The following is a 26,287-nucleotide window of genomic DNA, read 5'->3' on the forward strand; positions in this document are numbered from 1 at the left end:
TGTGTGTACGCTGCAACCAGTTCCACTGAAAAGCAGGCCCTGACTCCCCCGTTCTTCTTCTTCCCACTCCTCTTGCAGAAGAAGAGCCGAGAGGAGAGTTGTGGTGAGGGCAGTGGGGTGGAGATCCTAGAGAACAAGCCGTATGAGGATGGTCCAGGCGGGTCGGGTCAGTACACACACAAGGTGTACCACATCGGGAAACACATCCCCTCATGGTTCTGTTCCATCCTGCCTCAGGCTGCTCTACGCGTGGAAGAGGAGTCCTGGAACGCCTACCCATACACACGCACACGGTGAGAGACAACACACACATACAGATGTAGGATCTTAATTTGAGCCAGTTTGCTACAGCAGGAAAATAATCCTGCAGCAACAGGAAATGTGAATTATTATGTTTGATTATAACTGATGGACAATTTTCGTAAGGGATTGATACAGAAGCCTTTTTCGACCTCAAATACACTACAAGTTTGACATTTCCTGCATTGAAGGAAAGTTCTCCTGCAACAGGGTGATCAAATTAAGATCATACACCTGTATGTAGTATGCACACACACCTTACCCATTACACAAGCACACGATGAGAGGGAACACACGCATGTATAGTATGCACACACACCCTACAGTCTTTGGAACCAAAAAGGGTTCTTCAAAGGGTTCTCGTATGTACACATGTACAGTATGTACAGTGGCAAGAAAAAGTCTGTGAACCCTTTGGAATTACCTGGTTTGCTGCATAAATTGGTCATCAAATTCAATCTGATCTTCATCTAACTCACAACAATAGATGAAAATAGTGTGCTTAAACTAATGACACACAGAGTATTGTATTGTTCTTGTCTATATTGAATACATCATTTTAAACATTCACAGTGTAGGTTGGAAAAAGTATGTGAACCCCTAGGCTAATGACTTCTCCCAAAGCTAATTGAAGTCAGGAGTCAGCTAACCTGGAGTCCAATCAATGAGACGAGATTGGAGATGTTGGTTAGAGTTACCTTGCCCTATAAAAAACACTCACAAAATTTGAGTTTGCTATTCACAAGAAGCATTGCCTGATGTGAACCATTCCTCAAACAAAATAGACCTCAGAAGACTGAATTGTTGACTTGCACAAAGCTGGAAAGAGTTACAAAAGTATCTCTGAAAGCCTTGATGTTCATCAGTCCATGGCAAGACAAATTGTCTATAAATGGAGAAAGTTCAGCACTGTTGCTACTCTCTCTAGGAGTGGCTGTCCTGCAAAGATGACTGCAAGAGCACCGTGCAGAACGCTCAATGAGGTTAATTAAGAAGAATCGTAGAGTGTCAGCTAAAGACTTACAGAAATCTCTGGAACATGATAACATCTCTGTTGATGAGTCTACGATACGCAAAACACTAAACAAGAATGGTGTTCATGTGAGGACACCACGGAAGAAGCCACTGCTGTCCAAAAAAAAACATTGCTGCACGTCTGAAGTTTGTAAAAGTGTACCTGGATGTTCAACAGCGCTACTGGCAAAATATTCTGTGGACAGATGAAACTACAGTTGAGTTGTTTGGAAGGAACACACAACACTATGTGTGGAGAAAAAAAGGCACAGCACAGCACAGCACAGCACACCAACATCAAAACCTCATACCAACTGTAAAGTATGGTGGAGGGAGCATCGTGGTTTGGGGCTGCTTTGCTGCCTCAGGGCCTGGACAGCTTTCTATCATTGGTGGAAAAATGAATTCCCAAGTTTATCAAGACATTTTGCAGGAGAATGTTAGGCTATCTGTTCTCCCAATTGAAGCTCAACAGAAGTTGGGTGATGCAACAGTACAACGACCCAAAACACAGAAGTAAATCAACAACAAAATGGCTTCAACAGAAGAAAATACACCTTCTGGAGTGGCCCAGTCAAAATCCTGACCTCAAACCGATTGAGATGCTGTGGCATGACCTCAAGAGAGCAGTTCACACCAGACATCCCAAGAATATTGCTGATCTGATCTGTAAAGAGGAATGGTCCAAAATTCCTCCTGACCGTTGTGTAGGTCTGATCCGCAACTACAGAAAACATTTGGTTGAGGTAATAGCTGCCAAAGGAGGGTCAACCAGTTATTAAATCCAAGGGTTCACATACTTGTTCCACCCTGCACTGTGAATGTTTACACGCTGTGTTCAATAAAGACATGAAAACCTAGAATTCTTTGTGTGTTATTAGTTTAAGCAGACTGTGTTTGTCTATTGTTGTGACCTAGATGAAGATCAGATCAAATTTTATGACCAATTCACATACTTTTTCTTGCAGCTAAATGTACAAACACTTACATCATTACACACATAAATGTGTGTCCCTTAGGCCCAGAGTTGTGCATCTCTACCCTAGACCCCCTACCTTACACGCCTACACGAAGACAAGATGTAATAGAGACATTCTCCTAAAACCTTCTCCCCTCTTTCCACATCCCACTCTCTCTCTCTCTCTCTCTCTCTCATTCTCTCTCTCTCTCCCCATCCTCTCTCTCTCTCTCTCCAGGTATACCTGTCCATTCGTAGAGAAGTTCTCCATAGACATTGAGACGTATTATAAACCTGACACAGGGACCCAAGAGTGCTTCAATCTGTCATCAGCAGAAAAAAGAACAAGGACTATAGGTATGGTACACACACACACACACACACACACACACACACACACACACACACACACACACACACACACACACACAAACAAGCCTACACCGCCTTCTCAAGCCTACTGTTCTCAGTCTGTCTGTCTGGTCTTCATGGATTTCAGAGAGCAGTCAGCAATTCGCTGTTTCACACACACACTGTATGTAGTCTTTAAGATGCAGACAGCGTGTGTTCCGTCTTATGCTGCTGCTAGTGTGTGTGAGTGTGAGCTGCTGGCTGGCTTAATACTGCAGCGCCACTCCCACAGTGCAGTGTGTGATAGGTGTGTTGTCTGGCCCAGACTGACTCTGCGGGGGACGATTACATAACCACACACACACACACGCGCGCGCACACACACGTACACACATACACAGAGTAACGTGTATGGGGATAGTAGATCAGTGTTTGTTGTTGCTCTTTGTGTGCTGCAGCACATCTCTCTGACACAGACACTCAAGCACGCAAGCGCACACACAACACACACACACACGTAGCAACACACTCAGGTCGTAGAGCAGAGCAGTGGAGACCTCTAGTGGCTTCTAGCCAGCAGTACTATTGTTCCTCCTTTTTCTCAGTTCTATTCTGGTTCCCTCTGCCCTCATTCACTCCAAAATTAGACATAGTGAATTATGAGATGATTACTTATTGACATTCCTTGACTATGTGGCTCATTTTGGTCTGTGTACTGACTGCGTTTGTGTTCTTCCTCCAGACCCCATTGACATTGTGAAGGACTACATTGCACCTCATGAGTACCTGGTTGAGGAGGACCCTAAGCTGTACTTATCAGAGAGAACCAAGCGAGGACCACTGACTGACGACTGGATCGAACTCATCAACCAGAACCCGACCCAGAACACGGTCATGTGTGCCTACAAGCTCTGCAAGGTGGAGTTCAGATACTGGGGCATGCAGTCCAAGATAGAACGCTTCATTCACGATGTTGGTAGGTTGTGTGTGTGTGTGTGTGTGTGTGTGTGTGTGTGTGTGTGTGTGTGTGTGTGTGTGTGTGTGTGTGTGTGTGTGTGTGTGTGTGTGTGTGTGTGTGTGTGTGTGTGTACATAGGCACCTGAGTAACGGCACAAACAGAGCAGCTGTACCCCCACTTTCAAAATAAATATAAATTAACTTTTTTTTTGTCAGAACGTTATCACAATCCATTTGGGTAAATTGTCATTTTCAATAATTAGTGATGTTTTGAGCTAGTCTGTATTAAGATGTGTCCATTTCTATATGATATAATAATGAACAGATTGCATTTTGCACCCCCTCCCCTGTCGCCTCAAGGTGAATGGTTTTGACCACTCAAAGGTTTTGTTTTCCTCCTGCATGCCACTGTGTTGGTTCAGTGCAGTTAGAAAGCACTAATTCCACCACTGGTGTTACAAAATGAACAGACACCTGCAAAATAACATTGTTTATCTATTTTGCAGGTGTGTAAAATACTTAAGTAAAAATACTACTTTAAGTTGTTTTTGGGGGTACCTGTACTTTACTTTACTATTTTTATATTTTTTGACTACTTTTACTTCACTACATTCCGTAAGAAAATATTTTATTTTTTTACTCCATACATTTTCCTTGACACACAAAGGTACTTGTTACATTTTGAATTCTTAGCAGGACAGGAAATTAGTCAAATTCACACACTTATCAACTGAACATCCCTGGTCATCCCTACTGCCTCTGATCTGGTGGACTCACTAAACAGAGAACATCCCTGGTCATCCCTACTGCCTCTGATCTGACGGACTCACTAAACAGAGAACATCCCTGGTCATCCCTACTGCCTCTGATCTGACGGACTCACTAAACAGAGAACATCCCTGGTCATCCCTACTGCCTCTGATCTGGAGGATTCACTAAACAGAGAACATCCCTGGTCATCCCTACTGCCTCTGATCTGACGGACTCACTAAACAGAGAACATCCCTGGTCATCTCTACTGCCTCTGATCTGACGGACTCACTAAACAGAGAACATCCCTGGTCATCCCTACTGCCTCTGATCTGACGGACTCACTAAACAGAGAACATCCCTGGTCATCTCTACTGCCTCTGATCTGACGGACTCACTAAACAGAGAACATCCCTGGTCATCCCTACTGCCTCTGATCTGGCGGACTCACTAAACAGAGAACATCCCTGGTCATCCCTACTGCCTCTGATCTGGCGGACTCACTAAACAGAGAACATCCCTGGTCATCCCTACTGCCTCTGATCTGACGGACTCACTAAACAGAGAACATCCCTGGTCATCCCTAGAACATCCCTGCCTCTGATCTGACGGACTCACTAAACAGAGAACATCCCTGGTCATCCCTACTGCCTCTGATCTGACGGACTCACTAAACAGAGAACATCCCTGGTCATCCCTACTGCCTCTGATCTGACGGACTCACTAAACAGAGAACATCCCTGGTCATCCCTACTGCCTCTGATCTGACGGACTCACTAAACAGAGAACATCCCTGGTCATCCCTACTGCCTCTGATCTGACGGACTCACTAAACAGAGAACATCCCTGGTCATCCCTACTGCCTCTGATCTGACGGACTCACTAAACAGAGAACATCCCTGGTCATCCCTACTGCCTCTGATCTGACGGACTCACTAAACAGAGAACATCCCTGGTCATCCCTACTGCCTCTGATCTGACGGACTCACTAAACAGAGAACATCCCTGGTCATCCCTACTGCCTCTGATCTGACGGACTCACTAAACAGAGAACATCCCTGGTCATCCCTACTGCCTCTGATCTGACGGACTCACTAAACAGAGAACATCCCTGGTCATCCCTACTGCCTCTGATCTGGCGGACTCACTAAACAGAGAACATCCCTGGTCATCCCTACTGCCTCTGATCTGACGGACTCACTAAACAGAGAACATCCCTGGTCATCCCTACTGCCTCTGATCTGACGGACTCACTAAACAGAGAACATCCCTGGTCATCCCTACTGCCTCTGATCTGACGGACTCACTAAACAGAGAACATCCCCGGTCATCCCTACTGCCTCTGATCTGACGGACTCACTAAACAGAGAACATCCCTGGTCATCCCTACTGCCTCTGATCTGACGGACTCACTAAACAGAGAACATCCCTGGTCATCCCTACTGCCTCTGATCTGACGGACTCACTAAACAGAGAACATCCCTGGTCATCCCTACTGCCTCTGATCTGACGGACTCACTAAACAGAGAACATCCCTGGTCATCCCTACTGCCTCTGATCTGACGGACTCACTAAACAGAGAACATCCCTGGTCATCCCTACTGCCTCTGATCTGACGGACTCACTAAACAGAGAACATCCCTGGTCATCCCTACTGCCTCTGATCTGATCGGACTCACTAAACAGAGAACATCCCTGGTCATCCCTACTGCCTCTGATCTGACGGACTCACTAAACAGAGAACATCCCTGGTCATCCCTACTGCCTCTGATCTGACGGACTCACTAAACAGAGAACATCCCTGGTCATCCCTACTGCCTCTGATCTGACGGACTCACTAAACAGAGAACATCCCTGGTCAACTAAACAGAGAACATCCCTGGTCATCCCTATTGCCTCTGATCTGAACATAAACAGAGAACATCCCTGGTCATCCCTACTGCCTCTGATCTGGCGGACTCACTAAACAGAGAACATCCCTGGTCATCCCTACTGCCTCTGATCTGGCGGACTCACTAAACAGAGAACATCCCTGGTCATCCCTACTGCCTCTGATCTGACGGACTCACTAAACAGAGAACATCCCTGGTCATCCCTATTGCCTCTGATCTGACGGACTCACTAAACACACATGCTTTGTTTGTAAATTATGTGTGAGTGTTGGAGTGTGCCCCTGACATTCCTTAAATATATAACAAACAAAAAAAATTATATATATTTTAGACTTGAGTCATTTTCTATGAAGGTAACTTTACTTTTACTCAAGTATAACATTTTGGGTACTTTTTCCACCACTGCAATTTTTATGTGCTATTTAAATTTGTATCGTTATTTCATTTGAGTGGCGCGTGCAGGTTGGGCTAGCCTTGGTGGGTTAGCTCAAATTGCGTTTTCACTGCCTCCAGAAATGAGATATGTCATGTTGCTAGGTGGCCAATATTTTACTGCAGCTGGTTTCGCTAATGTTGCGAGATAAGTTGCTAGCAAAATTATTTAAGTCACCCTTACCATGGTGCAACTAACGTTACCCCATACTTTGCCAGTTCCCGCCAGACTCAGAGCCATGTATTTATCTTGCTAGCTTAAATACTACCTTGCTTGCCATGGCATTGGCTATTAGATGGCTAGCTAATCAAGCAAACTAGACAACAGGTTTGATATTATGTAGCTAGCTAGCTTTCAATATGACCTGGCCAGCTAAAATGACTGCTAGCTCACGTTAGCTAGCTTGTTTCAACACTGATTTGCTTGCTAACATTAGGTAGATAGCCTTCGAGGGCTAACTGTTCTCATAAAAGTTTATTGTGTAGTGCATTTATGATGGATCCAGCTATGGTGGAAAACTGCACGGCCGGTAGCTCACGGGCTGTCAATGAGTAGCTCACAAGTATACTGAGAAATAATCAGTAGGCCTATATTACATAATTTCATCTGTGACATATTTTTTCTCCCCAAGCTGTTTACAGGCATTTAACATAATTTTTGTTATCTATTTTACAAACATCAATCGGTTAAATCACATTGTTAAAATGTTTTCATTCAGTCCATTATTTGTGACAAAAAGAAAAGGGAAACTTAATATGCAATTTAACAAAGTTTTTACTTAACCTAACAAGTACGACATATTAATTATTATTGGCAATATTATTCCTCCCATTTTCCTCATTGTCATGTTATCCTGGCCACATTCTTAACATTTTGGCCTGTCAATCGATCACTGTGGCTGGGATTGTCAGGGAAGGCGTTGGTATGTTTGTGAGTCACTGCGTTGGTCAAGTTTCAGACCTGGAGAGATGTGTGGGTGGGGAAGGAAGGGAGAGAAAATAAGAGAAAATATGAGAAAAATACAGAGGTGGAATGAGCATGAGAGAAAGATGGTGCGGACCGAGTGTGCTGCCTCGCTTCTAGTTCTTAGGAAACTTTGCAGTATTTTGTATTTTTTGTATTTGTCAACAAAAGAAAGGAGATGATCTCGGACTTCAGGAAACAGCAGAGGGAGCACACCCCTATCCACATCGACAAGACCGCAGTGGAGAAAGTGGAACGTTTCAAGTTCCGCGGTGTACACATCACTGATAAACTGAAATGGTCCACCCACATAGACAGTGTGGTGAAGAAGGCACAACAACGCCTCTTCAATCTCACGAGGCTGAATAAATTTGGCTTGTCACCTAAAACCCTCACAAACTTTAACAGATTAACCCCTCTGGGTGGGGATGGTGTTCTTGTAATTTCCCTCATTGAAATGCAAATCACCTAGGATAGGATAAGTAATCCTTCTCACCCCCTAAAAGATTTAGATGCACTATTGTAAAGTGGCTGTTCCACTGGATGTCATAAGGTAATGCACCAATTTGTAAGTCGCTCTGGATAAGAGCGTCTGCTAAATGACTTAAATGTAAATGTAAATAATATTTTGCGTTTTTCTGGATTTTTTTGTTGTTATTCTGTTTCTCACTGTTCAAATAAACCTATTATTAAAATTATAGACTGATCATGTCTTTGTCAGTGGGAAACGTACAAAATTAGCAGGGGATCAAATACTTTTTTCCCTCACTGTATGTGACCAATAAAATGTTATTTGATTTAGTGAATGAGAGAGTGAGTGACAGTTGGAGGGAGAGGTATAGAGAACCATAGTGGTAATAAGAGAAGAATGATGAAAAGAAAAACAGGGAGAAGGAGTGAGAGAGAAGATAAGAAAGGCAGCAGGATTAATTTCCTGCCAGTGTTCTTCTGTCAGCTCATCAGTCTGCATCATGACAGTGATTTACTACTGCTTAAGGAGTCAGCATGCTTCAGTTTGACGTTCTGCTGGCGACTAGCCACACCAGCCAATCTCGGCTAGCCGAACCGAAGGAGTGTGCTTGCATCCTCCTTTAAAAGCCCTTTGCTTGAAAAATGCAAAAAAAACGTAAATAGTACTATTTGTCCAATGTATAAACGCCGCTGCCAGTATTTCCTCAAAATAGTCTGAATTAATCTAAGATAACTCAAGAAATCTGTCATTATATATACACTACTGTTCAAAAGTTTGGGGTCATTCTTAAATGTCCTTGTTTTTGAAAGAAAATACTTTTTTTGTCCATTTAAAATATCATCAAATTGATCAGAGTAGACATTGTTAATGTTGTAAATGACTATTGTAGCTGGAAACAGCAGATTTTGGGGGGGAATATCTACGTAGGCATACAGAGGCCCATTATCAGCAACCATCACTCCTGTGTTCCAATGGCATGTTGTGTTAGCTAATCCAAGTTTATCATTTTAAAAGGCAAATTGATCATTAGAAAACCCTTTTGTAATTATGTTAGCACAGCTGAAAACTGTTCTGATTTAAATAAACAATAAAACTGGCCATCTTTAGACTAGTTGAGTATCTGGAGCATCAGAATTTGTGGGTTTGATTACCGGCTCAAAATGGCCATAAACAAAGAAATTAAGGCTATTCCATGCGAGAACTTGCCAAGAAACTGAAGATCTCATACAGCGCTGTGTACTACTCCCTTCACAGAATAGCGCAAACTGGCCCTAACCAGAATAAAAAGAGGAGTGGGAGGCCCGGGTGCACAACTGAGCAAGAGGACAAGTACATTAGAGTGTCTAGTTTGAGAAACAGACGCCTCATAAGTCCTCAACTGGCTGCAAAACACCAGTCTCAACGTCAACAGTGAAGATGCGACTCCGCGATTCTGGCCTTCTAGACAGAGTTGCAAAGAAACTGGCCAATCTCAGACTGGCTAATAAAAGGAAAAGATTAAGATGGGCATAAGAACACAGCCACTGGACAGAGGAACTCTGCCTAGAAGGCCAGCATCCCGGAGTCTCCTCTTCACTGTTGACGTTGAGACTGGTGTTTTGCGGGTCAATTTTATGTTATTTTAATTAACAAGAAATTTGCTGTCTTTCAAAAACAAGGACATTTCTAAGTGACCCCAAACTTTTGAGCAGTAGTGTGTGTGTGTGTGTCACTTAGAAATGTCCTTATTTTTGAAAGACCAGCACCAACCCTAACCCGCAAATATAAAAAATGTGCTGTACAGTTACGTTTTTTTCCCTCTTCAATGTTTATTGAACAATTACTTTTTCCTTCCACATTTAATTGTAAATTGTATTTGTCACATGCATCGAAATACAACAGGTGTGGAATGGTCCGTGAAATGCTTACTTACGAGCCCTTTCTCAACAATGCAAGTTAAAAAGTAAATGGTAACACGAAGTAACAATATCGAGACTATATATTAGGAGTACCGGTACTGAGTAATTGTGCAGGCGCACGAGGTAGTTGAGGAAATTGAGGTAAAATGTACTTGTAGGTAGGAGTAAAAGGGACTAGGCAATCGTGATCGATAACAAGCCGAGTAACAGCAGCGTATTTGAAGAGTGTTAAAGGGTGTGTGTGTGTGTGTGGCGTCAATATGCATGCGTTTTGTGTGTGTCAGCATATGTAGTGTTGGAGTGTCAGTGTAGTACGTGTGAGGTTGTGGGTAGAGTCCAGTGAGTGTGCATAGAGCTGCTGCTAGAGAGTCAGTGCAAATAACAAGGGTGTCAATGCAAATATTCAGGGTAGCCATTTGATTAACTGTTCAGCAGTCTTGTGGCTTGGGGGTAGAAGCTGTTCAGGAGCCTTTTGGACCCAGACTTGGCGCTCCGGTACCACTTGCCATATGGCAGCAGAGAGAACAGTCTATGACTTGGGTGGCTGGAGTCTTTGACAGTTTTTGGGCCTTCCTCTGACACCGCCTGGTATAGAGGTCCTGGATGGCAGGGAGATCAGCCCCAGTGACGTACTGGGCCGTACGCATTACTGTCTGTAGCCAAGCAGTTGTGAGACCAAGCGGTGATGCCAACAGTCAAGATGCTCTCAATGGTGCAGCTGTATAACTTTTTGAGAATCTTTTCAGATCTTTTCAGCCTCTTGAGGCGTTGTCGTGCCATCTTCACTACTGTGTTGGTGTGCTTGGGCCATGATGGGTCCCTAGTGATGTGGACACCGAGGAACTTGAAGCTCTCTACCAGCTCAATTACAGCCCCGTCAATGAAGATGGGGAAGTGCTCGGCCCTCCGTTTCCTGTAGTCCACGATCAAATCCGTTTTACCTCATTTGAATATTTAGGCCTATTGAACAGGAGCCTAATGTTTTTCTGAAACAACACATTTCAAACAATAAACAAAGTCAAGCAATAAATCACACCTTCCGCATGCTTCTATGAAAAGGCCTACGCACTAATGCCCGATTTTTATTTTTTAAAATGTAAAAAATTATAATGAAAGAAAAAAACTCTATGTATAAATATGAATTGCACAGTAATTATTATTGATTATTTTGGTATGAATTTTTTCTCTTTACCCACCTGCTGTTCATCCACATAATATTTAATTCATCTAAACCTGCCCGCTCCACGGATAGAACCGCAGGGACTGCAGGTTATGAGTCGACCCGCGCATCACTAACACACACTGACCTACTGCTGTTTGTTCATATACGCTCTCTTAATTTCTACACACAGCTCATTTAATCCTCTCGTGTTATGGCTGAATTGAATGTTGAATCACCAGCTAGGTGTGTGTGTGTGTGTTGTACCTGTGTTTCTAGTATGTTTGTGTTGTGTGTGCGACTGCTCTGTGGTGTTGCTGCTGTGTGGTGCTTGTTCAGTACATTATGACTGACAGGTTCATTAGTTTATTTCTAATGAATGTATGCACGATTGATGGGTATGGAGAGAAAGGAAAATAATTATATTGATTGGAATTGAGAGCGAGAACGCTGTGATAATGTTATTCATCTCCTGCTCTTCCCTCTCCCCTCCTCCCCCTCCTCCCCAGGCCTGCGCAAGGTGATGGTGCGAGCCCACCGGCAGGCATGGTGCTGGCAAGATGAGTGGTACGGTCTGACCATAGAGGACATCAGACAGCTGGAGCTGGAGACCCAGCTAGCCCTGGCCAGGACGATGGCCCAGTACAGTCTCAGTGACACCGAGGAGGGGGCGGAAGTGACCAACGGGACCTCTGCCACCCCCGACCAGGACCAGGAGGGAGTGAAGGCCCTGGGGGAGGGGGGAGAGGTGGAGGGAGGACGGACAGGGCTGGGAGATGCGTTACAGACGCGCGGAGAGCTCACCAAGCAGTGGTCGACTTCGTCCAAGTCGTCTAATAGATCCTCGAAGAGAGGAGGTGAGTGGGGCGATGCATTTCTCTGTTCAATAATTACCAAGTCCCAAAGAGAATAGTGCCCTCACTCTATTTCCTATTTCCTGTCCACACAGGAAGCCCCGTCCACCAGAACATCTCAGAGTGGCGGATGCAGAGTATCGCTCGTGACTCCGAGGACAGCACGGACGACGAGTTCTTTGACGCTCACGGTTTGCTATGACATTTTATTTCCAGACCGCTATTACAGTTACTACATCAGCTGTTACTTACTGGGGTTCTATGACTGTTATTACATGTTATTACAACTGTCTGTCTCCTCAGAGGACTTCTCTGGGGATGAGGAGATGCTGTTACATGCCAAGGAGATGACCAAGTGGAGTTCCAACGACCTAATGGACAAGATGGAGACTACAGAGACGGACGAGGGCCAGGGTAGGACAACACACACACCTAGTTAAGGCATATGTAGTAAGTCTGTAATGTCTAGGTTAATATTTTTTAAATGTATCTCAATTGTAAAGTATTTCTGTCTATAATATATTTTTTTGTAATGTGTCGGACCCCAGGAAGATTAGCTGTCGCCTTTGGCGTCGGGGATCCCAGTCAAATCCAAATCAAAACACATACTGTACACACACACACAAGCTCCGTTCGTCATCAAGATTTCAGATCTTCATGTCCTATATCGTCCTTCAGGAAGTTAATTTGTTTCATGAAAAACAATTGTGTGTGTGTGTGTTTACAGAGAACCTGTATCAGTCGGGTGAAGAGTATGCCGCGACCAGTAGTGACGAGAGACTCCTTGAGGTATGCTTCCAATGTAACACCTCCTCATCTAGTCCCCAGGAGGAGTAGCCGCTGCTTCTGCAAAAGCTAATGGGGATCCAAATCGACAAATAGCAGTAGGAAGAATGTATGAGAGTAGCCAAGAAAACAACATCATGAGTTCTCACTGAGTTTACGGACTATAGCTTCATCATTTCTTAACAATACATTAACAGCAACGTTTGCAGTCAAACCAGTACTGTAGCAGTTGGCTTATTGAAGTTGTGTGTCAGTTTGAGAATGTTTTGATCCCATCTGGTCCTAATGACAGCCAGAGGTGGAGGGAGAACATCCCAGAGTAACGTCTATCGGGGATAGTAGATCACGTGTAAATACTATATCAGTGTTTGTTGTTGCTCTTTGTGTGCAGCAGCACGTCTCTCTGACGCACACACACACACACACACACACACACACACACACACACACACACACACACACACACACACACACACACACAGGCAGCGTCTCAGCGTGTTATCCTCTCTGTGTCCAGCGTCACGTCTCTAGTAAACGGAGACGTCGCTCCACTGCCGGGTCCCGCAGACGACCAGCTGTTAAGTCTGACCCCCTAGTCCCAGCCCCACAGTGCACTGTGGTTCAGAGGTGGTGTTGTAGCCTTCAGTCGGGTGTTGTGTTACTGTAGGCTGTGAAAAGATGTTGTTTCAGTTCTGATAGAACTCCAATTTGAATGGTCTCTTTCTCTATTCTACTTTAATTCCCATGATTTCACCCCTTCACATTCACTGCATATTGGTAACTAATCAAGGAGCGCCCTTCTTTCTCCCGTAGGATGGGTCGTCTCGGCAGTGTATGGCGCCCTCAAAGATCCACGTTCTCCTCCTGGTGCTTCACGGGGGTAACATCCTAGACACTGGAGCAGGTATACAACATCCCAACACAAACACTTACAGTCATCCTCACTTTGTTTGTTCTTGGATAGACAATGTAACAATATTGTATGACTATTTACTCGTAATTACTCCCAGGTGAGCCAAATAGTAAGCAGGCGGACGTCAACACTCTGACCGGAGCGTTTGAGACAGTGATGAGGGTCCATTACCCAGCAGCCCTAGGACGCATCGCCATCCGCGTGGTTCCTTGCCCCGCGGTGTGTGCCGACGCCTTTTCCCTGGTGTCCAAGTGAGTACATACACACGCACGCACACATACACACACACACACACACACACACACATACCCTAACCCTCTATCTCTCCTGACCAGTCTCAGTCCTTATAGTTATGACGAGAGCTGCCTCTCCAACAGTCAGGACCACATCCCTCTAGCTGCACTGCCTCTATTGGCCACCTCCGCTCCCCAGTACCAGGATGCCGTGGCTACCGTCATCCAACGAGCCAATCAGGTGTATGGGGACTTCTTAAGGTCCTTGGAAGGGACATCCTTCTCCGGACAGGTCAGTGCAGAGGACCAGAGTCAAAGTTTCGTGGTCCCGGATGTTTCTGACAGCTATTGCGGATTATTTTCTCTATGTTGAACTTAAAGGCATGCGTTCTCTCCTCCTGTAGGTATGTGTGATCGGGGACTGTGTAGGTGGTATCCTAGGGTTTGATGCTCTGTGCAGCAGTAACGTCACCGTCTCAGAGAGCCAGAACAGCAGCAGACGAGGCAGCACTGTCAGCGTACAGGTACCTTCCTCTAGTCCTTTAAGTTGCACCCGAATTCCCTCCTTTATCTGTGCTGTAAATCGGACTGCTACTAACTATATGTGCCCCCCTCTCCTCCCACCGCCTTGCCCTCCATCTCTCCAGGACACAGACCTCCTCTCCCCAGGCATCATAATAAACAGTGTCTCTCCGTCCTCTCCATCTTCTCCGTCTCTGGAGGGCAGTCGCCATCTTAGTCGCAGTAACATTGACATCCCTCGCAGCTTAGGGCCTGACGACCCCAAGACTATGCTGCCACGCAAACGCAGTGACTCCTCCACCTACGAACTAGACACCATCAAACAGCACCAGGCCTTCCTGTCCAGGTCAGAGAGAGAGAGACAGACACACACACACACACACACACACAGTATAGCGACAATGACCGTCATTGTTATCACTTTGCCCATGTAAATGTTTTATTGTTTACACCTGTCGGCTGACTCTTCCCCCTCTTTTTCGTCACCTCCTTTCTCTCTCTCCATCTCTACCCCCCTTCCTTCCCTCTGTTTCTCCAGTCTCCACAGCAGTGTGTTGAGAACAGACCCGGGTTCGAGGCGCTCCAGCAGCAGTACCATGCTAGAAGGAGGGGGGTCGCTAGGGAGGCTAGACTTCGAGGTGGCAGACTTCTTCCTCTTTGGTTCTCCTCTGGGTCTGGTGCTGGCACTGAGGAAGACTGTTGTGCCGTCTATAGATGGTGAGGAACACCTTCATCAGAGGTTGAAATCAGTAGCCAGTAGACTATACTAGACTATATACTGTAGTCTATAGGCTATATTCCAACTGCAGCCAACAGTCTTTGCCATGCATGGAGTTGGCCTTTTAAGGAGTTGGCCTTTTAAGGAGTTGGCCTTTTAAGGAGTTGGCCTTTTTAGGAGTTGGCCTTTTAAGGAGTTGGCCTTTTAAGGAGTTGGCCTTTTAAGGGGTTGGCCTTTTAAGGAGTTGGCCTTTTAAGGAGTTGGCCTTTTAAGGAGTTGGCCTTTTAAGGAGTTGGCTAAAGCAGAACTAGACTATAAGCAGAGTTTCCACTTTTCAGAATTGTATTTACTGTATGTGTACAGAAAGTCTCACATTTAGTGAAAAGCTGTAAACTAAGCTACTCGGCATCTGTGCGGTGACAGTGTCTTTTCCTGCAGCTGTGGGGGTCGGGCTCTGCCAGGACATCCCTTAGTGAGTTAACATCGGAGTTCAGAGGGTAGAAGTCATGTTTTAGATCTCTGACGCCAGAAGTCCATTGGCTGTGACATCAAGGGATGACATTCAAGACACATGTTCCAAAGTAAACTAAGAACTAAGATGATGACGAGAGGGGATAAATAGGAGGTTTAGAAAAAGAGCTGAGAGGCAGCAGAGGAAACCGAGGGGGTTGTGACATGTAGTCTCCAGGGGTTCCAGAGACGTGTTCGTCAGCAGTTGTCACTTCTGGACCCTCGAGACCAGCAGCTTTGATGGAAGTTGTTCATAGTCTGGTCCAATGGTTTTCAATATGTGAGCTTTGGAAGGAACTCCGATAGCTGTTCCTGTATGTAAATAACCACTTTCTCTTTTCCTCTTTCTATTTCTCTGTCTCTCTCCAGTCTCAGCGTTGCGTCCAGCTTGTCAGCAGCTGTATAACCTGTTTCATCCAGCGGACCCCTCTGCCTCCCGCCTGGAGCCCCTCCTAGAGAAGAGGTTTCACCAGCTGCCCCCCTTCTGTGTCCCCCGATACCAACGCTTCCCTCTGGGGGACGGGCACTCGGCTCTGCTGGGTGAGGCTCGATACACATGCACGCCCACTAAACTATTCCTTTATGCCTCCGGGATATCTCTCCTCCAAAAAGGAAGCACTCAATTCGCTGTGTGCTTTGTCCATATGCTCTCATAGTGCGATACCTGTGTCCAGATATTATCAGGTATAATGTACTATGGGAGCATACTGTTGTATGTCAGTTAGTCCTTGTCTGTTCTGTAGTTACGTCCGTTTATTTCTGCCTCTCTGTCTCCCCCCCGTGTCTCTCCTGCCTCCTCCCTTCCTATCTCTCTCCCCCACATGTTCCTCCCCCCCAGTGGAGACGATGCAGAGTAACCCCCAGCTCCTGTTGGAGTCAGTACCCCTGCGTTACCAGGAGGGGGGCGTCAGTGAGACCTCCATCCCCGTCCCTGTACTCAACTGGCCCCAACAGGCCGCACAGCTCAACGACAGTGTGTACCCTTTCTCTGTCTCTGTCTGTCTGCTGCCCTGTCCGCTCTCTGTTTGTCTGTCTGTCTGTCTGTATACATTTAAATTGATTGATTGTTTGATCAATCCACTTCTCTCTCCCTCCTCACTCTCTCTCTCTCTGTCACACACACACTTCTCTGTCACACACACACTTCTCTCTCTCTCTCTCTCTCTCTCTCTGTCACACACACACTTTCTCTCCCGTGTCTCCCTCCCTCCATAGCTGACGTGCTCCACTCCCACTGTGGTGTGTTTGTGGACAGCCAGTACCCAGCCTCCCCGCTGACCGGACCCCCCCACCCCAGGGGCCTCCGTAGGTCCAGTGAGGCCAGCATCGCCAGCCAGGTGTCAGGCATGGCCGACTCATACACCGCCTCCAACATCACCAACAGTCAGTACTGGACTTTATACTGTTTGATATATCTGTCTTTTTTGCATTTAACAGCAGTGTCTGTGGCTCAGGGAGATGACAACATAAATTCTCTGACATTTTTCACACACTGTTTTGTCGTTCTTCAACCCTTGATTCCTCCGTAGCTACTAAATGCCAAAGCAGCCCGTCTAAGAAGCTGGGTCTCCTTTCCCAGCTAGCGCTTCCTAAACTCCCTCGAGAAGCCCCTCTCCGCGGGCCAGGAAGAAGATCCGACCCTTCCTCTCTCACGGACGCACCGACTCAGACCAGGGTGACGACGACGTCACCGCTGACGTCACTGCCTCTGATGTCTCCTCAGACTTGCCGTCTGACATCACCGATACGAATTCTGACCCCCCGTCGCCAGACACGCTGATGGACGTCGAGCAAGGTAGTCTGGGTACTGTGGTTTGAATCCTGTGTGACCCCCCCCTCCCCCCCAGGACTCCCATCTGTGTGCCTTGTCGTTGGTCTCCTTCAAGCTACAGCTGAACCACTGCAGTGCTACAGCTCCTCTCCCTTCTCTTCTCCTCTACAGCTTGTACCCTAAATGTACTGCAGTGCTTCCCAAACAGGAGTTATGCCAAAGTCCTCAATCAAGGACCCAGTCTTTAGCTGGTATTGAAAAGAGGGACCACTGACCTTGTGTATGTTACCCTCTCCCTCCTCAAATCAAAACTGGCCCTCTGCTCCAGTTCAATCTGCCCCTGACACCCCATTCTACACCAGTGTGGACCTGTGAACTTTCCATCTGTACTATAGAGCCTCTCTCTTGGACTGTAAATCTCTGGATGAGCACACTTCCCTCTACTGTGGAACCCTTTTTTGTCTGGAACTGTCATTGACCAGAAATACACATCGACGTCTTTTACAAACCCTGTCGTCTTTTCTCTACTGTGATTATGTGTCAGACTTCTCTCTCTCTTTCTGTCTCTCTCTCGCTCCTTCTCTTCAGTTGCATCTCGGTGGTGGGGCAGTAAGAGGATGGACTTTGCCTTGTACTGTCCTGATGCCCTCACAGCCTTCCCCACTGTAGCCCTGCCTCACCTCTTCCATGCGTCGTACTGGGAGTCCACTGACGTCGTCTCCTTCCTACTCAGACAGGTATGACTGCTTATGACTTATTATTATTTTTTATTTATTTATTTTTATGAGGGTGGATCAGCTTAATATTGCGTAAAGAATGTTGCTTCCAATGTAATTGTCTGAATCATTTCCAATCCCCCATATTTTTTTAGTAAATATATATATCCATACACGCATGCAAATATATACATATATACATACACATACCTATATAGACATACATACTTTTTAAAAGAAAATACCTTTATTATTATTCCCCGCAAACCCTTCCGCCGATCCCCCAATTGGAGTAAACTAATAAACACTTCTGCTTCTACCTTCAATCCGTACATCTTATACACACTCTACAGACACAGTCTACTTTACAATAGTTCTCTCTTGTTTGTTCTTAGTCCTTCCTCTATTTCTGATGTCCATCCAGTTTGATTTCTATTTGTAACTATGCTATTTCACAAAAGCTCCGAACCTATATACATTCTACAGATCCCTTGTGCCCTACATTGTTTATCTTGTTATTAGTCCCACCCTTCAGCTCCACTCAACCCCTCCCATCTGTCTCTCAACATCATCCATTTTGGATTTCTACTTGCTATATATTTTTCAACTGTGCTGTGATGCTTCACAAAAGAATTGAACCTTCCTATTCTCATAGCTTCTACAGATTGTAAATTAAAAATAAACATTTTTGCTAAAATAATGATTATATTATTGATTGATTGACTATGGCTTTTCAAATCATCCAGTATTGTTATCTGTAGTGTTAGTTCTAGGTAAATGTTGCAATTCTTCAGCCATTCCTGGACCTGTGACCAAAAATGAGTTACATATGGACAATACCAAAAAAAATGATCTAATGACTCTGCCTCCTCACAGCAGAATCTGCAGAGCTGGGAATATTGTTTCCCCCATATATATAACATTCTATTCTAGTTGCAAGAATTTTGTATAGTAATTTATATTGAAAAATTAGAAGTTTTGAATCCGGCGTTGTTTTGCATATCAAGTTTGAAATATCCAATAAATGTCGTTCCACTTCATGATTGTGTCCCACTTGTTGTTGATTCTTCACAAAAAAAAAAAAAGTTTTATATATTTATGTTTGAAGCCTGAAATGTGGCAAAAGGTCGCAAAGTTCAAGGGGGCCGAATACTTTCGCAAGGCACTGTAACTCCACCAGTCCTATTTATGATATCATTCACTAAAATTATACCTTTTTAAAAAATTTCTTTGATAAATACATTTTTTTTAAATCAATTAGTATATTTGAATTTAACCACAATAGTTGTTGTACTGTTTGTTCCATCCTTTCAGGTGGATTAAACTGAAATTGCAACCAACTTTCTAAGGCTTGTTTAAAAAATAAAGATATTTTGGAGATTATTCCCTTTTCAAACAACTGAAAGTGAGCAGGTGTAATCTGAATAAAGGTGAAAAGGCCCTTCCTGAATATAGGATGAGACATTTGTACCAATTGACTAGAGAACTGCTTATGAATTTCATGTGAATGCTTATGAATGTTCATAGACCTCTTCCATACATCATATTGGAAGTACGCTCACAATGCCTCCTTCCTACTCAGAGAGGTAAGACCATATGAATATTAGTTGCCGAATATAATGGCATAGCCTCCTATTGGGCTGGTGAACGCTATATGAATGCCTATGTAATCACCCCTGTCTGTTCCTCCAGGTGATGAGGCATGAGAACTCGAGTATTCTGGAGCTGGACGGTAAAGAGGTGACCGAGTTCAGGCCCTCTAAACCCAGAGAGAAGTGGATCCGCAAGAGGACCCACGTCAAGATCAGGGTGAGGACAGACCACTTCCTTAACCCCCCTTTTTTAGTCTTTCTGTCGGCAAGTTGCAGAGGTATTGACCGCGGTAAACGTCTGTGTGTGTGTAGAACGTGACGGCCAACCACCGCGTGAACGATGCGGTGTTCTCTGAGGACGGAACACAGCTGGTGATGGGGCGCTTCATGTACGGACCTCTGGACATGGTCACCCTCACTGGGGAGAAGGTAAAGCCATACTCATTGATGCCAACTTGTCTTGCGGAACAAACGTCAGTTCTGCAACTGAGAGACACTTGCATCCAACTCAATATTTCAGCATAATGTATTGTTTGTCAATGGAACACATGGGCAAGTCAGTCATTATTTGATGTAATATACAGACGTGGTGTGATACTGTTATGTGTAACCTCCTCTTGTTGCCCCCCAGATTGACATCCACATCATGACCCAGCCCCCCTCAGGAGAGTGGGTGTACTTTGACACCGAGCTGACCAATAGCAGCGGACGCATCTCTTATGTCATCCCAGAGAGCAAAAGGCTGGGCATTGGAGTTTATCCTGTCAAGCTGGTCGTCAGGTAGGTTATGGGTTGAAACCCTTGAAATATCTGATTTGCTTGTTTTCTGTGGGTGTTTTTGAGTATGAGAACAAGCGTTGAATTATGTGTTCCCCCTTGCCACACATTCTCCCTTCCCCTCCCCCGTTTCTCCTCCCTCTCTCAGGGGTGACCATACGTTTGCGGACAGCTACCTGACGGTGTTGCCGCGGGGAACAGACTTTGTAGTGTTCAGTATCGACGGCTCGTTTGCTGCCAGCGTGTCCATCATGGGCAGCGACCCCAAGGTCAGGGCTGGAGCTGTGGACGTGGTCAGGTAGGAACACGATGGGTCTTATTCTATCATGATTTCTATTTGATGTACTGTTATGTTCCTGACCAGGAGTCACACTACCTAATGTGGCGTACAAGTTGTGAATCAGCAAATGAATAACTTAATAGATAGATAATACACCAGACTCTTTGGGATGTCACCTGCTCACCCACAGCCTGTTCTAACTCTCTCTCTCTCTCCCTTCAGACACTGGCAGGACCTGGGCTATCTGATAGTGTATGTGACGGGTCGCCCAGACATGCAGAAGCAGCGTGTGGTGGCCTGGCTGTCTCAGCATAACTTCCCTCATGGAATCGTGTCCTTCTGTGACGGCCTGGTCCACGACCCCCTCAGACACAAAGCCAACTTCCTCAAGTCCCTTATCTGTGAGGTAAGAGGGGAGGGGGCGGGGGGGGGTGTAGGGGTAAGGGTACTTAAGATTTTTAAGTTAGGTTTCTACTGTCACAAATACACTACATTGCTCGTCGAACATCTCATTCTAATATCATGGGCATTAATATGGAGTTGGACCCCCCTTTTCTGCTATAACAGCCTCCACTCTTCTGGGAAGGCTTTCCACTAGATGTTGGAACATTTCTGCGGGACTTGCATCTATTCAGCCACAAGAGCATTAGTGAGGTCGGGCACTGATGTTGGGCGATTAGGCCTGGCTTGCAGTCGGCGTTCCAAATTCATTCCAAGGTGTTCGATGGGGTTGAAGTCAGGGCTCTGTGCAGGCCAGTCAAGTTCTTCCACACCGATCTCGACAAATCATTTCTGGATGGACCTCGCTTTGTGCATGGGGGCATTCCCAAACTGTTGCCACAAAGTTGGAAGAACATAATCGTCTAGAATGTCATTGTATGCTGTAGCGTTAAGATTTCCCTTCACTAGAACTAAGGAGTCTGAACAATGAAAAACAGCCCCAGACCATTATTCCTCCTCCACCAAACTTTACAATTGGCACTATGCATTGGGGCAGGTAGTGTTCTCCTGGCATCCCCCAAACCCAGATTCGTCCGTCGAACTTCCAGATGGTGAAGAGTGATTCATCACTCCAGAGAATGCTTTCCACTGCTCCAGAGTCCAATGGGGCAAGATTTACACCACTCCAGCAGTCGCTTGGCATTGCGCATGGTGATCTTAGGCTTCTTTGCGGCTGCTCTGCCATGGAAACCCATTTCATGAAGCTCCTGGCGAACAGTTCTTGTGCTGACGTTGCTTCCAGTTTAGATCTCGGTAATGAGTGCTGCAACCGAGGACAGACGATTTGTACGCACAACGCAGACGATTTGTACACGCTGTGACCTACTACTTCGTGGCTGAGCCATTGTTGCTCCTGGACGTTTTCACTTCACAATAACAGCACTTACAGTTGATCGGTGCGGCTTTAGCATGGCAGAAATTTGACGAACTGACTTGCTGTAAAGGTGCCATATATATATATATATCAACTGTAAGTGTAACAACAACAATGTTTCTAACAGTCCATTCCTGTGTGTGTGTGTGTGTGTGTGTGTGTGTGTGTGTGTGTGTGTGTGTGTGTGTGTGTGTGTGTGTGTGTGTGTGTGTGTGTGTGTGTGTGTGTGTGTGTGTGTGTGTGTGTGTGTGTGTGTGTGCAGGCCCATATGAAGATATTTGCCGCGTACGGCTCTACTAAGGATATCACAGTGTACTCCTCCTTAGGCCTGCCCCCATCACACATCTACATAGTGGGACGGCCCACCAAGAAGATGTCCAGCCAGTGTCAGGTACCAAACTAGCTGGTAGAAAGTGCACTGTCGCCAACAAAAAGTGATCAATTAAAGTGTTGAAATGCTTAACTTCCAACTTCAACTCATTAAATAGATAGAATGTGCAAATGTGTTCCTATAGATGAATAGTTTAGTAGATGAGGGGTTGTGCTGATCTCGTCTCCATTCCTACCCCCTCTCTTTTTCCTCTTTCTCCCTCTCTCGATCTCCCCCTCCTCTCTGTCAGTTCATCCCAGACGGCTATGCGTCCCATCTGTCCCAGCTGGAGTACAGTCAGAGGTCTCGTCCTGCCAAGACCGCCAGCGCCCGTATTGTTCTCCGTAAGGGAAGCTTCGGACTGGGCGCCGCCGGGGGGGACTACCTCCGCAAGCGCAACCACATCCTGCGCTCCATCAACTCAACTGGGGGGGCGGGCTCTAGCTCCCCTGGCCAACCAGGACGCACAGAACGCACGCTGAGCCAATGCGAGGTAGAGAGAGAGAGAGCAGGAGCGGGCACCCAGAGGAGTATGAGTATAGCTGCTGGGTGTTGGGGCCGCACCGGGAGCACCAAGGAGGGGTCAGGAGGATTACTCAGCCCAAAATAGGACTCACCAGACTGGGCTATAGGGGGGAGGGGACCCTGCCTGACTCTACCTGGAGCACCATGATCTTTGGACTGGCCCGAGAGAGACAAGGAGAGAGGATGGATGGAGAGGAAAAAGTATGTTTAAGAGAAAGAGAGAAAGGAAAGGATGGGATGAAAGTGGGATAAGGTTTACTGAGGGGCGGAAAGTGAGAGGGAGGAAGTGAAAGGAGAGGGAAGGAAAAGGGCCAAAGAGGGTGAGCAAGAGGAGGAAGCAGGGTCTCTTGGGAAATAGATATGAAAGGAATAGAGAGAGAAGAGATTGGTTGAGTGAAAAGTAAAGCCAGAAACATGGGAGGTGCTCTGACTTTGCTGTAAAGATCAAATTACATTTCTACTGTAGCATTAGAGTCTCACAGTCAAGACTTTTATATTACCTACCTTGGCCACTAAAAGAAAATAACTGGAAAATAAAATAAATTAAAACTAAAAACAAACGATCATAAGCCTTAATCGTCACCCCCTGAGGGCCTGGAGTGCCTACCCTTGTCTGAGTAATTGTTGAATGTACTCGCTCTACCTAGAGGACAATGGGAATTCACACACATACAAACACCCCAGCTCAGGACAGGCCCGGACAGTGGAGCCACAAAAATAAGACTCAAATGGTGATCTGGAGGTCAGTCTGTAGCCATGGCAACAAGTCAACAACTTAATCTGTTTTTATCCCTCTATCCGCTGAGATACACCTCCTTCCTTCCCGCTAACCCCATTGTGTCTGGCAATAAGAAAACAAGTCCCCTCACACTGCCCGGAGAGAAGCACCACTACCCTATAGAATGAGAGAGGGAAGAGGAAAAGCAAGAGGAAGGGGGCTGGAAGGAAAGAGGGTGGATACAGAGAGAGATGCAAGACAAAAGGGAGGGAGGGGAAAGGTTATTGGTGACATGTACAATTTCCTCTAGTCTATTCCTGGGCCATTTCTCTACTTTTATCAGTGTTTTCTACCGTTGACCTCAGCTCCAGTCCTTTTCACTCCGTAACAGAGTAGCTACTGTACTGTACCACGTCTTTCAGCATGGCCTGTGGGCCATCCCAGGCCTTAAACCCCAATGACACATTTATAACGTCAGACTCTGAAGGATCCCAGGACTGAGCTAGACAAGGCTTGTCATAACAGTAGACATTAGTGACACTTTTTAAACGCTGAACAAACGGAACACAGCAGCAATCCCTTTACCAGACCATCTGCTTGCAATACCTCTGAGCCACCAGTGGGGGAGCAGTGTCTCTCTCTGTTTTCCAAAAGCATGATGCTGTTGGTATTCATTTCAGTTCATCCTGCGGCGCCTCTTAGCTATCAACCTTTGTCATTACACACCATTCAGTGACACTCCAGTGGACTTCCCTATGATGCTCAGAGCTCTTTCCTCCTTGAGGGATGTGATGAATGCTATTCATTGGACATTACTACATTTCAGTCTGGATACTAAAAGTGATCTAGGCTTTTCACAGTGATTTAAGTTTTTCAGCGAACCCTCACTATTCAAAGGACGGAAGCGGGACGTTTCATGATTCCTAACAAACAGACGAGGACAGGCGATGAGGTCACAGGAAGAAGGGTTGTAAACGTTCTGAGAGCAGACAGGATGGCCAGACACCCTCAGGGGCAGGAAGACATGCTTTGATTCCACTTTATTTCACAGTTCCCCTATCCTGTTTTCTTTTTTTACCTGTTTTTTACCTAATAATAACCACCACCCGATACCAAGTTGTTTCCAATTGTGATTCGTTATCTGAAGTACCAGAGAAAATACCATGTTATTACTTAGCAAATACCAGCTGGTATCGGACTATAAAAGAAAGGGTTACTAATGCTTTCACTAAAGCTATGGCAACCTGTACAGAGAATTTTAGATGAACACCTAACTCTCATACTACCTGTTATCTAATACCTGGCCCCTACTGTATGGTTAGGTATTCTCATCGTCTTCAATTATATCCCCATCACTAATCACACAAAGCCAACAATCTCTCTCTCTCTAGCGGCTGTAGTATCTCAACCTGTTCAACCTCGTTGTTGTTTTTTTGCACTCGTTTATGTTGGAGAATCGTGTTACCGTCTCATGTCGGTACATATTTGTTACCTTTTTGTAGTGCATGACATAAAAACGATTCATTATTGCAGGGTATATGTGCTGCAGTAGGATACACACTTGTGTACATTTATTCAATGTCAGGATTACTGAATAATGTAGAATAACGTGCCAAACAGTTGTTGGGTGTGGGAAGCTAATGTGCCAGGCTGTATCCCACCGTTTCTTTGTATAGTGAGAAGAGTCGGGGCTTGCATTGAGAGCATGGCGGCGTGGCTTTAGTTGAAATGGCACGTGTTCTATACTGTATTTTAACTATGTCAATCAGATGACTTCTGATTTGCAGATCTTTTTTAATCCAATATGTTGTCCACATCTAAGGGACATAATGGCTAGCTGTATAGGATGTGGTTATGGTTGTACTTTTACTTTTAACTTGAGAGCTTGGAAGCTCTAGCATATTGTTTTGATTCTAGGGACATGCTACTATTGCCAACTTGCAATTATTGCAACCTGTTGTGACACCGCTCAAGCGCAGTAGCATAGGTGATGATTGTTAATTAAAGCAATAGTTCACTTCAAAATCAACCTCTTTTTTTTTGTCAAACATTGATCAGACCTATATATATATATATATATATATATATATATATATATATATATATATATATATATATATATATATATATATATATATTTAAAAATCAAATAAAAAAGTTTGTAACTTCAAGTCTCTGTCCCACACCATTGGTTGTGTAGATCCAGCTGCATTAAGGTCCCTTTTGAGGTTTGACCAAGTCGTACAAACTTTGATCTTTCAGTGAACTACGACTTTAATGAAGGATGTAGACTGGAGCTGTAGGTGACGATCTGGAAGGCACTAGGGAAGGTATTGGATACAGCCATACTGTTTCCTCTCTGCCCTGTGGTCTGGTGATGATGAGCTGAATGTCTTCCTGCTATAGGCTTGGAGAGCCCAGACTGTACATGATCCATGGATATGTCTGTCTGTCAGTCAGTGTAGATACTGTAAAAAAGG

The 26,287-nt window shown here is 45.3% G+C and overlaps 1 protein-coding gene across 1 annotated transcript; it reads left to right on the forward strand.

Moving 5' to 3' along the window:
* Positions 1-25,862, forward strand: LOC118387825 (membrane-associated phosphatidylinositol transfer protein 2-like; the record flags this gene model as incomplete). The annotated part of the gene is made up of 24 exons (XM_052524745.1): positions 1-293; positions 2,511-2,629; positions 3,366-3,599; positions 11,657-12,004; positions 12,097-12,192; positions 12,305-12,415; positions 12,729-12,790; positions 13,601-13,691; positions 13,798-13,951; positions 14,036-14,225; positions 14,338-14,457; positions 14,581-14,801; positions 14,994-15,172; positions 16,053-16,223; positions 16,522-16,656; positions 16,899-17,066; positions 18,043-18,191; positions 19,863-19,979; positions 20,075-20,191; positions 20,394-20,542; positions 20,688-20,837; positions 21,042-21,225; positions 22,457-22,585; positions 22,815-25,862. Coding segments are annotated over 24 exons (4,047 nt in total), but the record flags the coding sequence as incomplete, so codon positions are not given.
* Between the last annotated feature and the right edge of the window lie 425 nt (positions 25,863-26,287).

The sequence above is a fragment of the Oncorhynchus keta genome, chromosome 9, assembly GCF_023373465.1.
Source record: "Oncorhynchus keta strain PuntledgeMale-10-30-2019 chromosome 9, Oket_V2, whole genome shotgun sequence".
Classification (NCBI taxonomy): domain Eukaryota; kingdom Metazoa; phylum Chordata; class Actinopteri; order Salmoniformes; family Salmonidae; genus Oncorhynchus; species Oncorhynchus keta.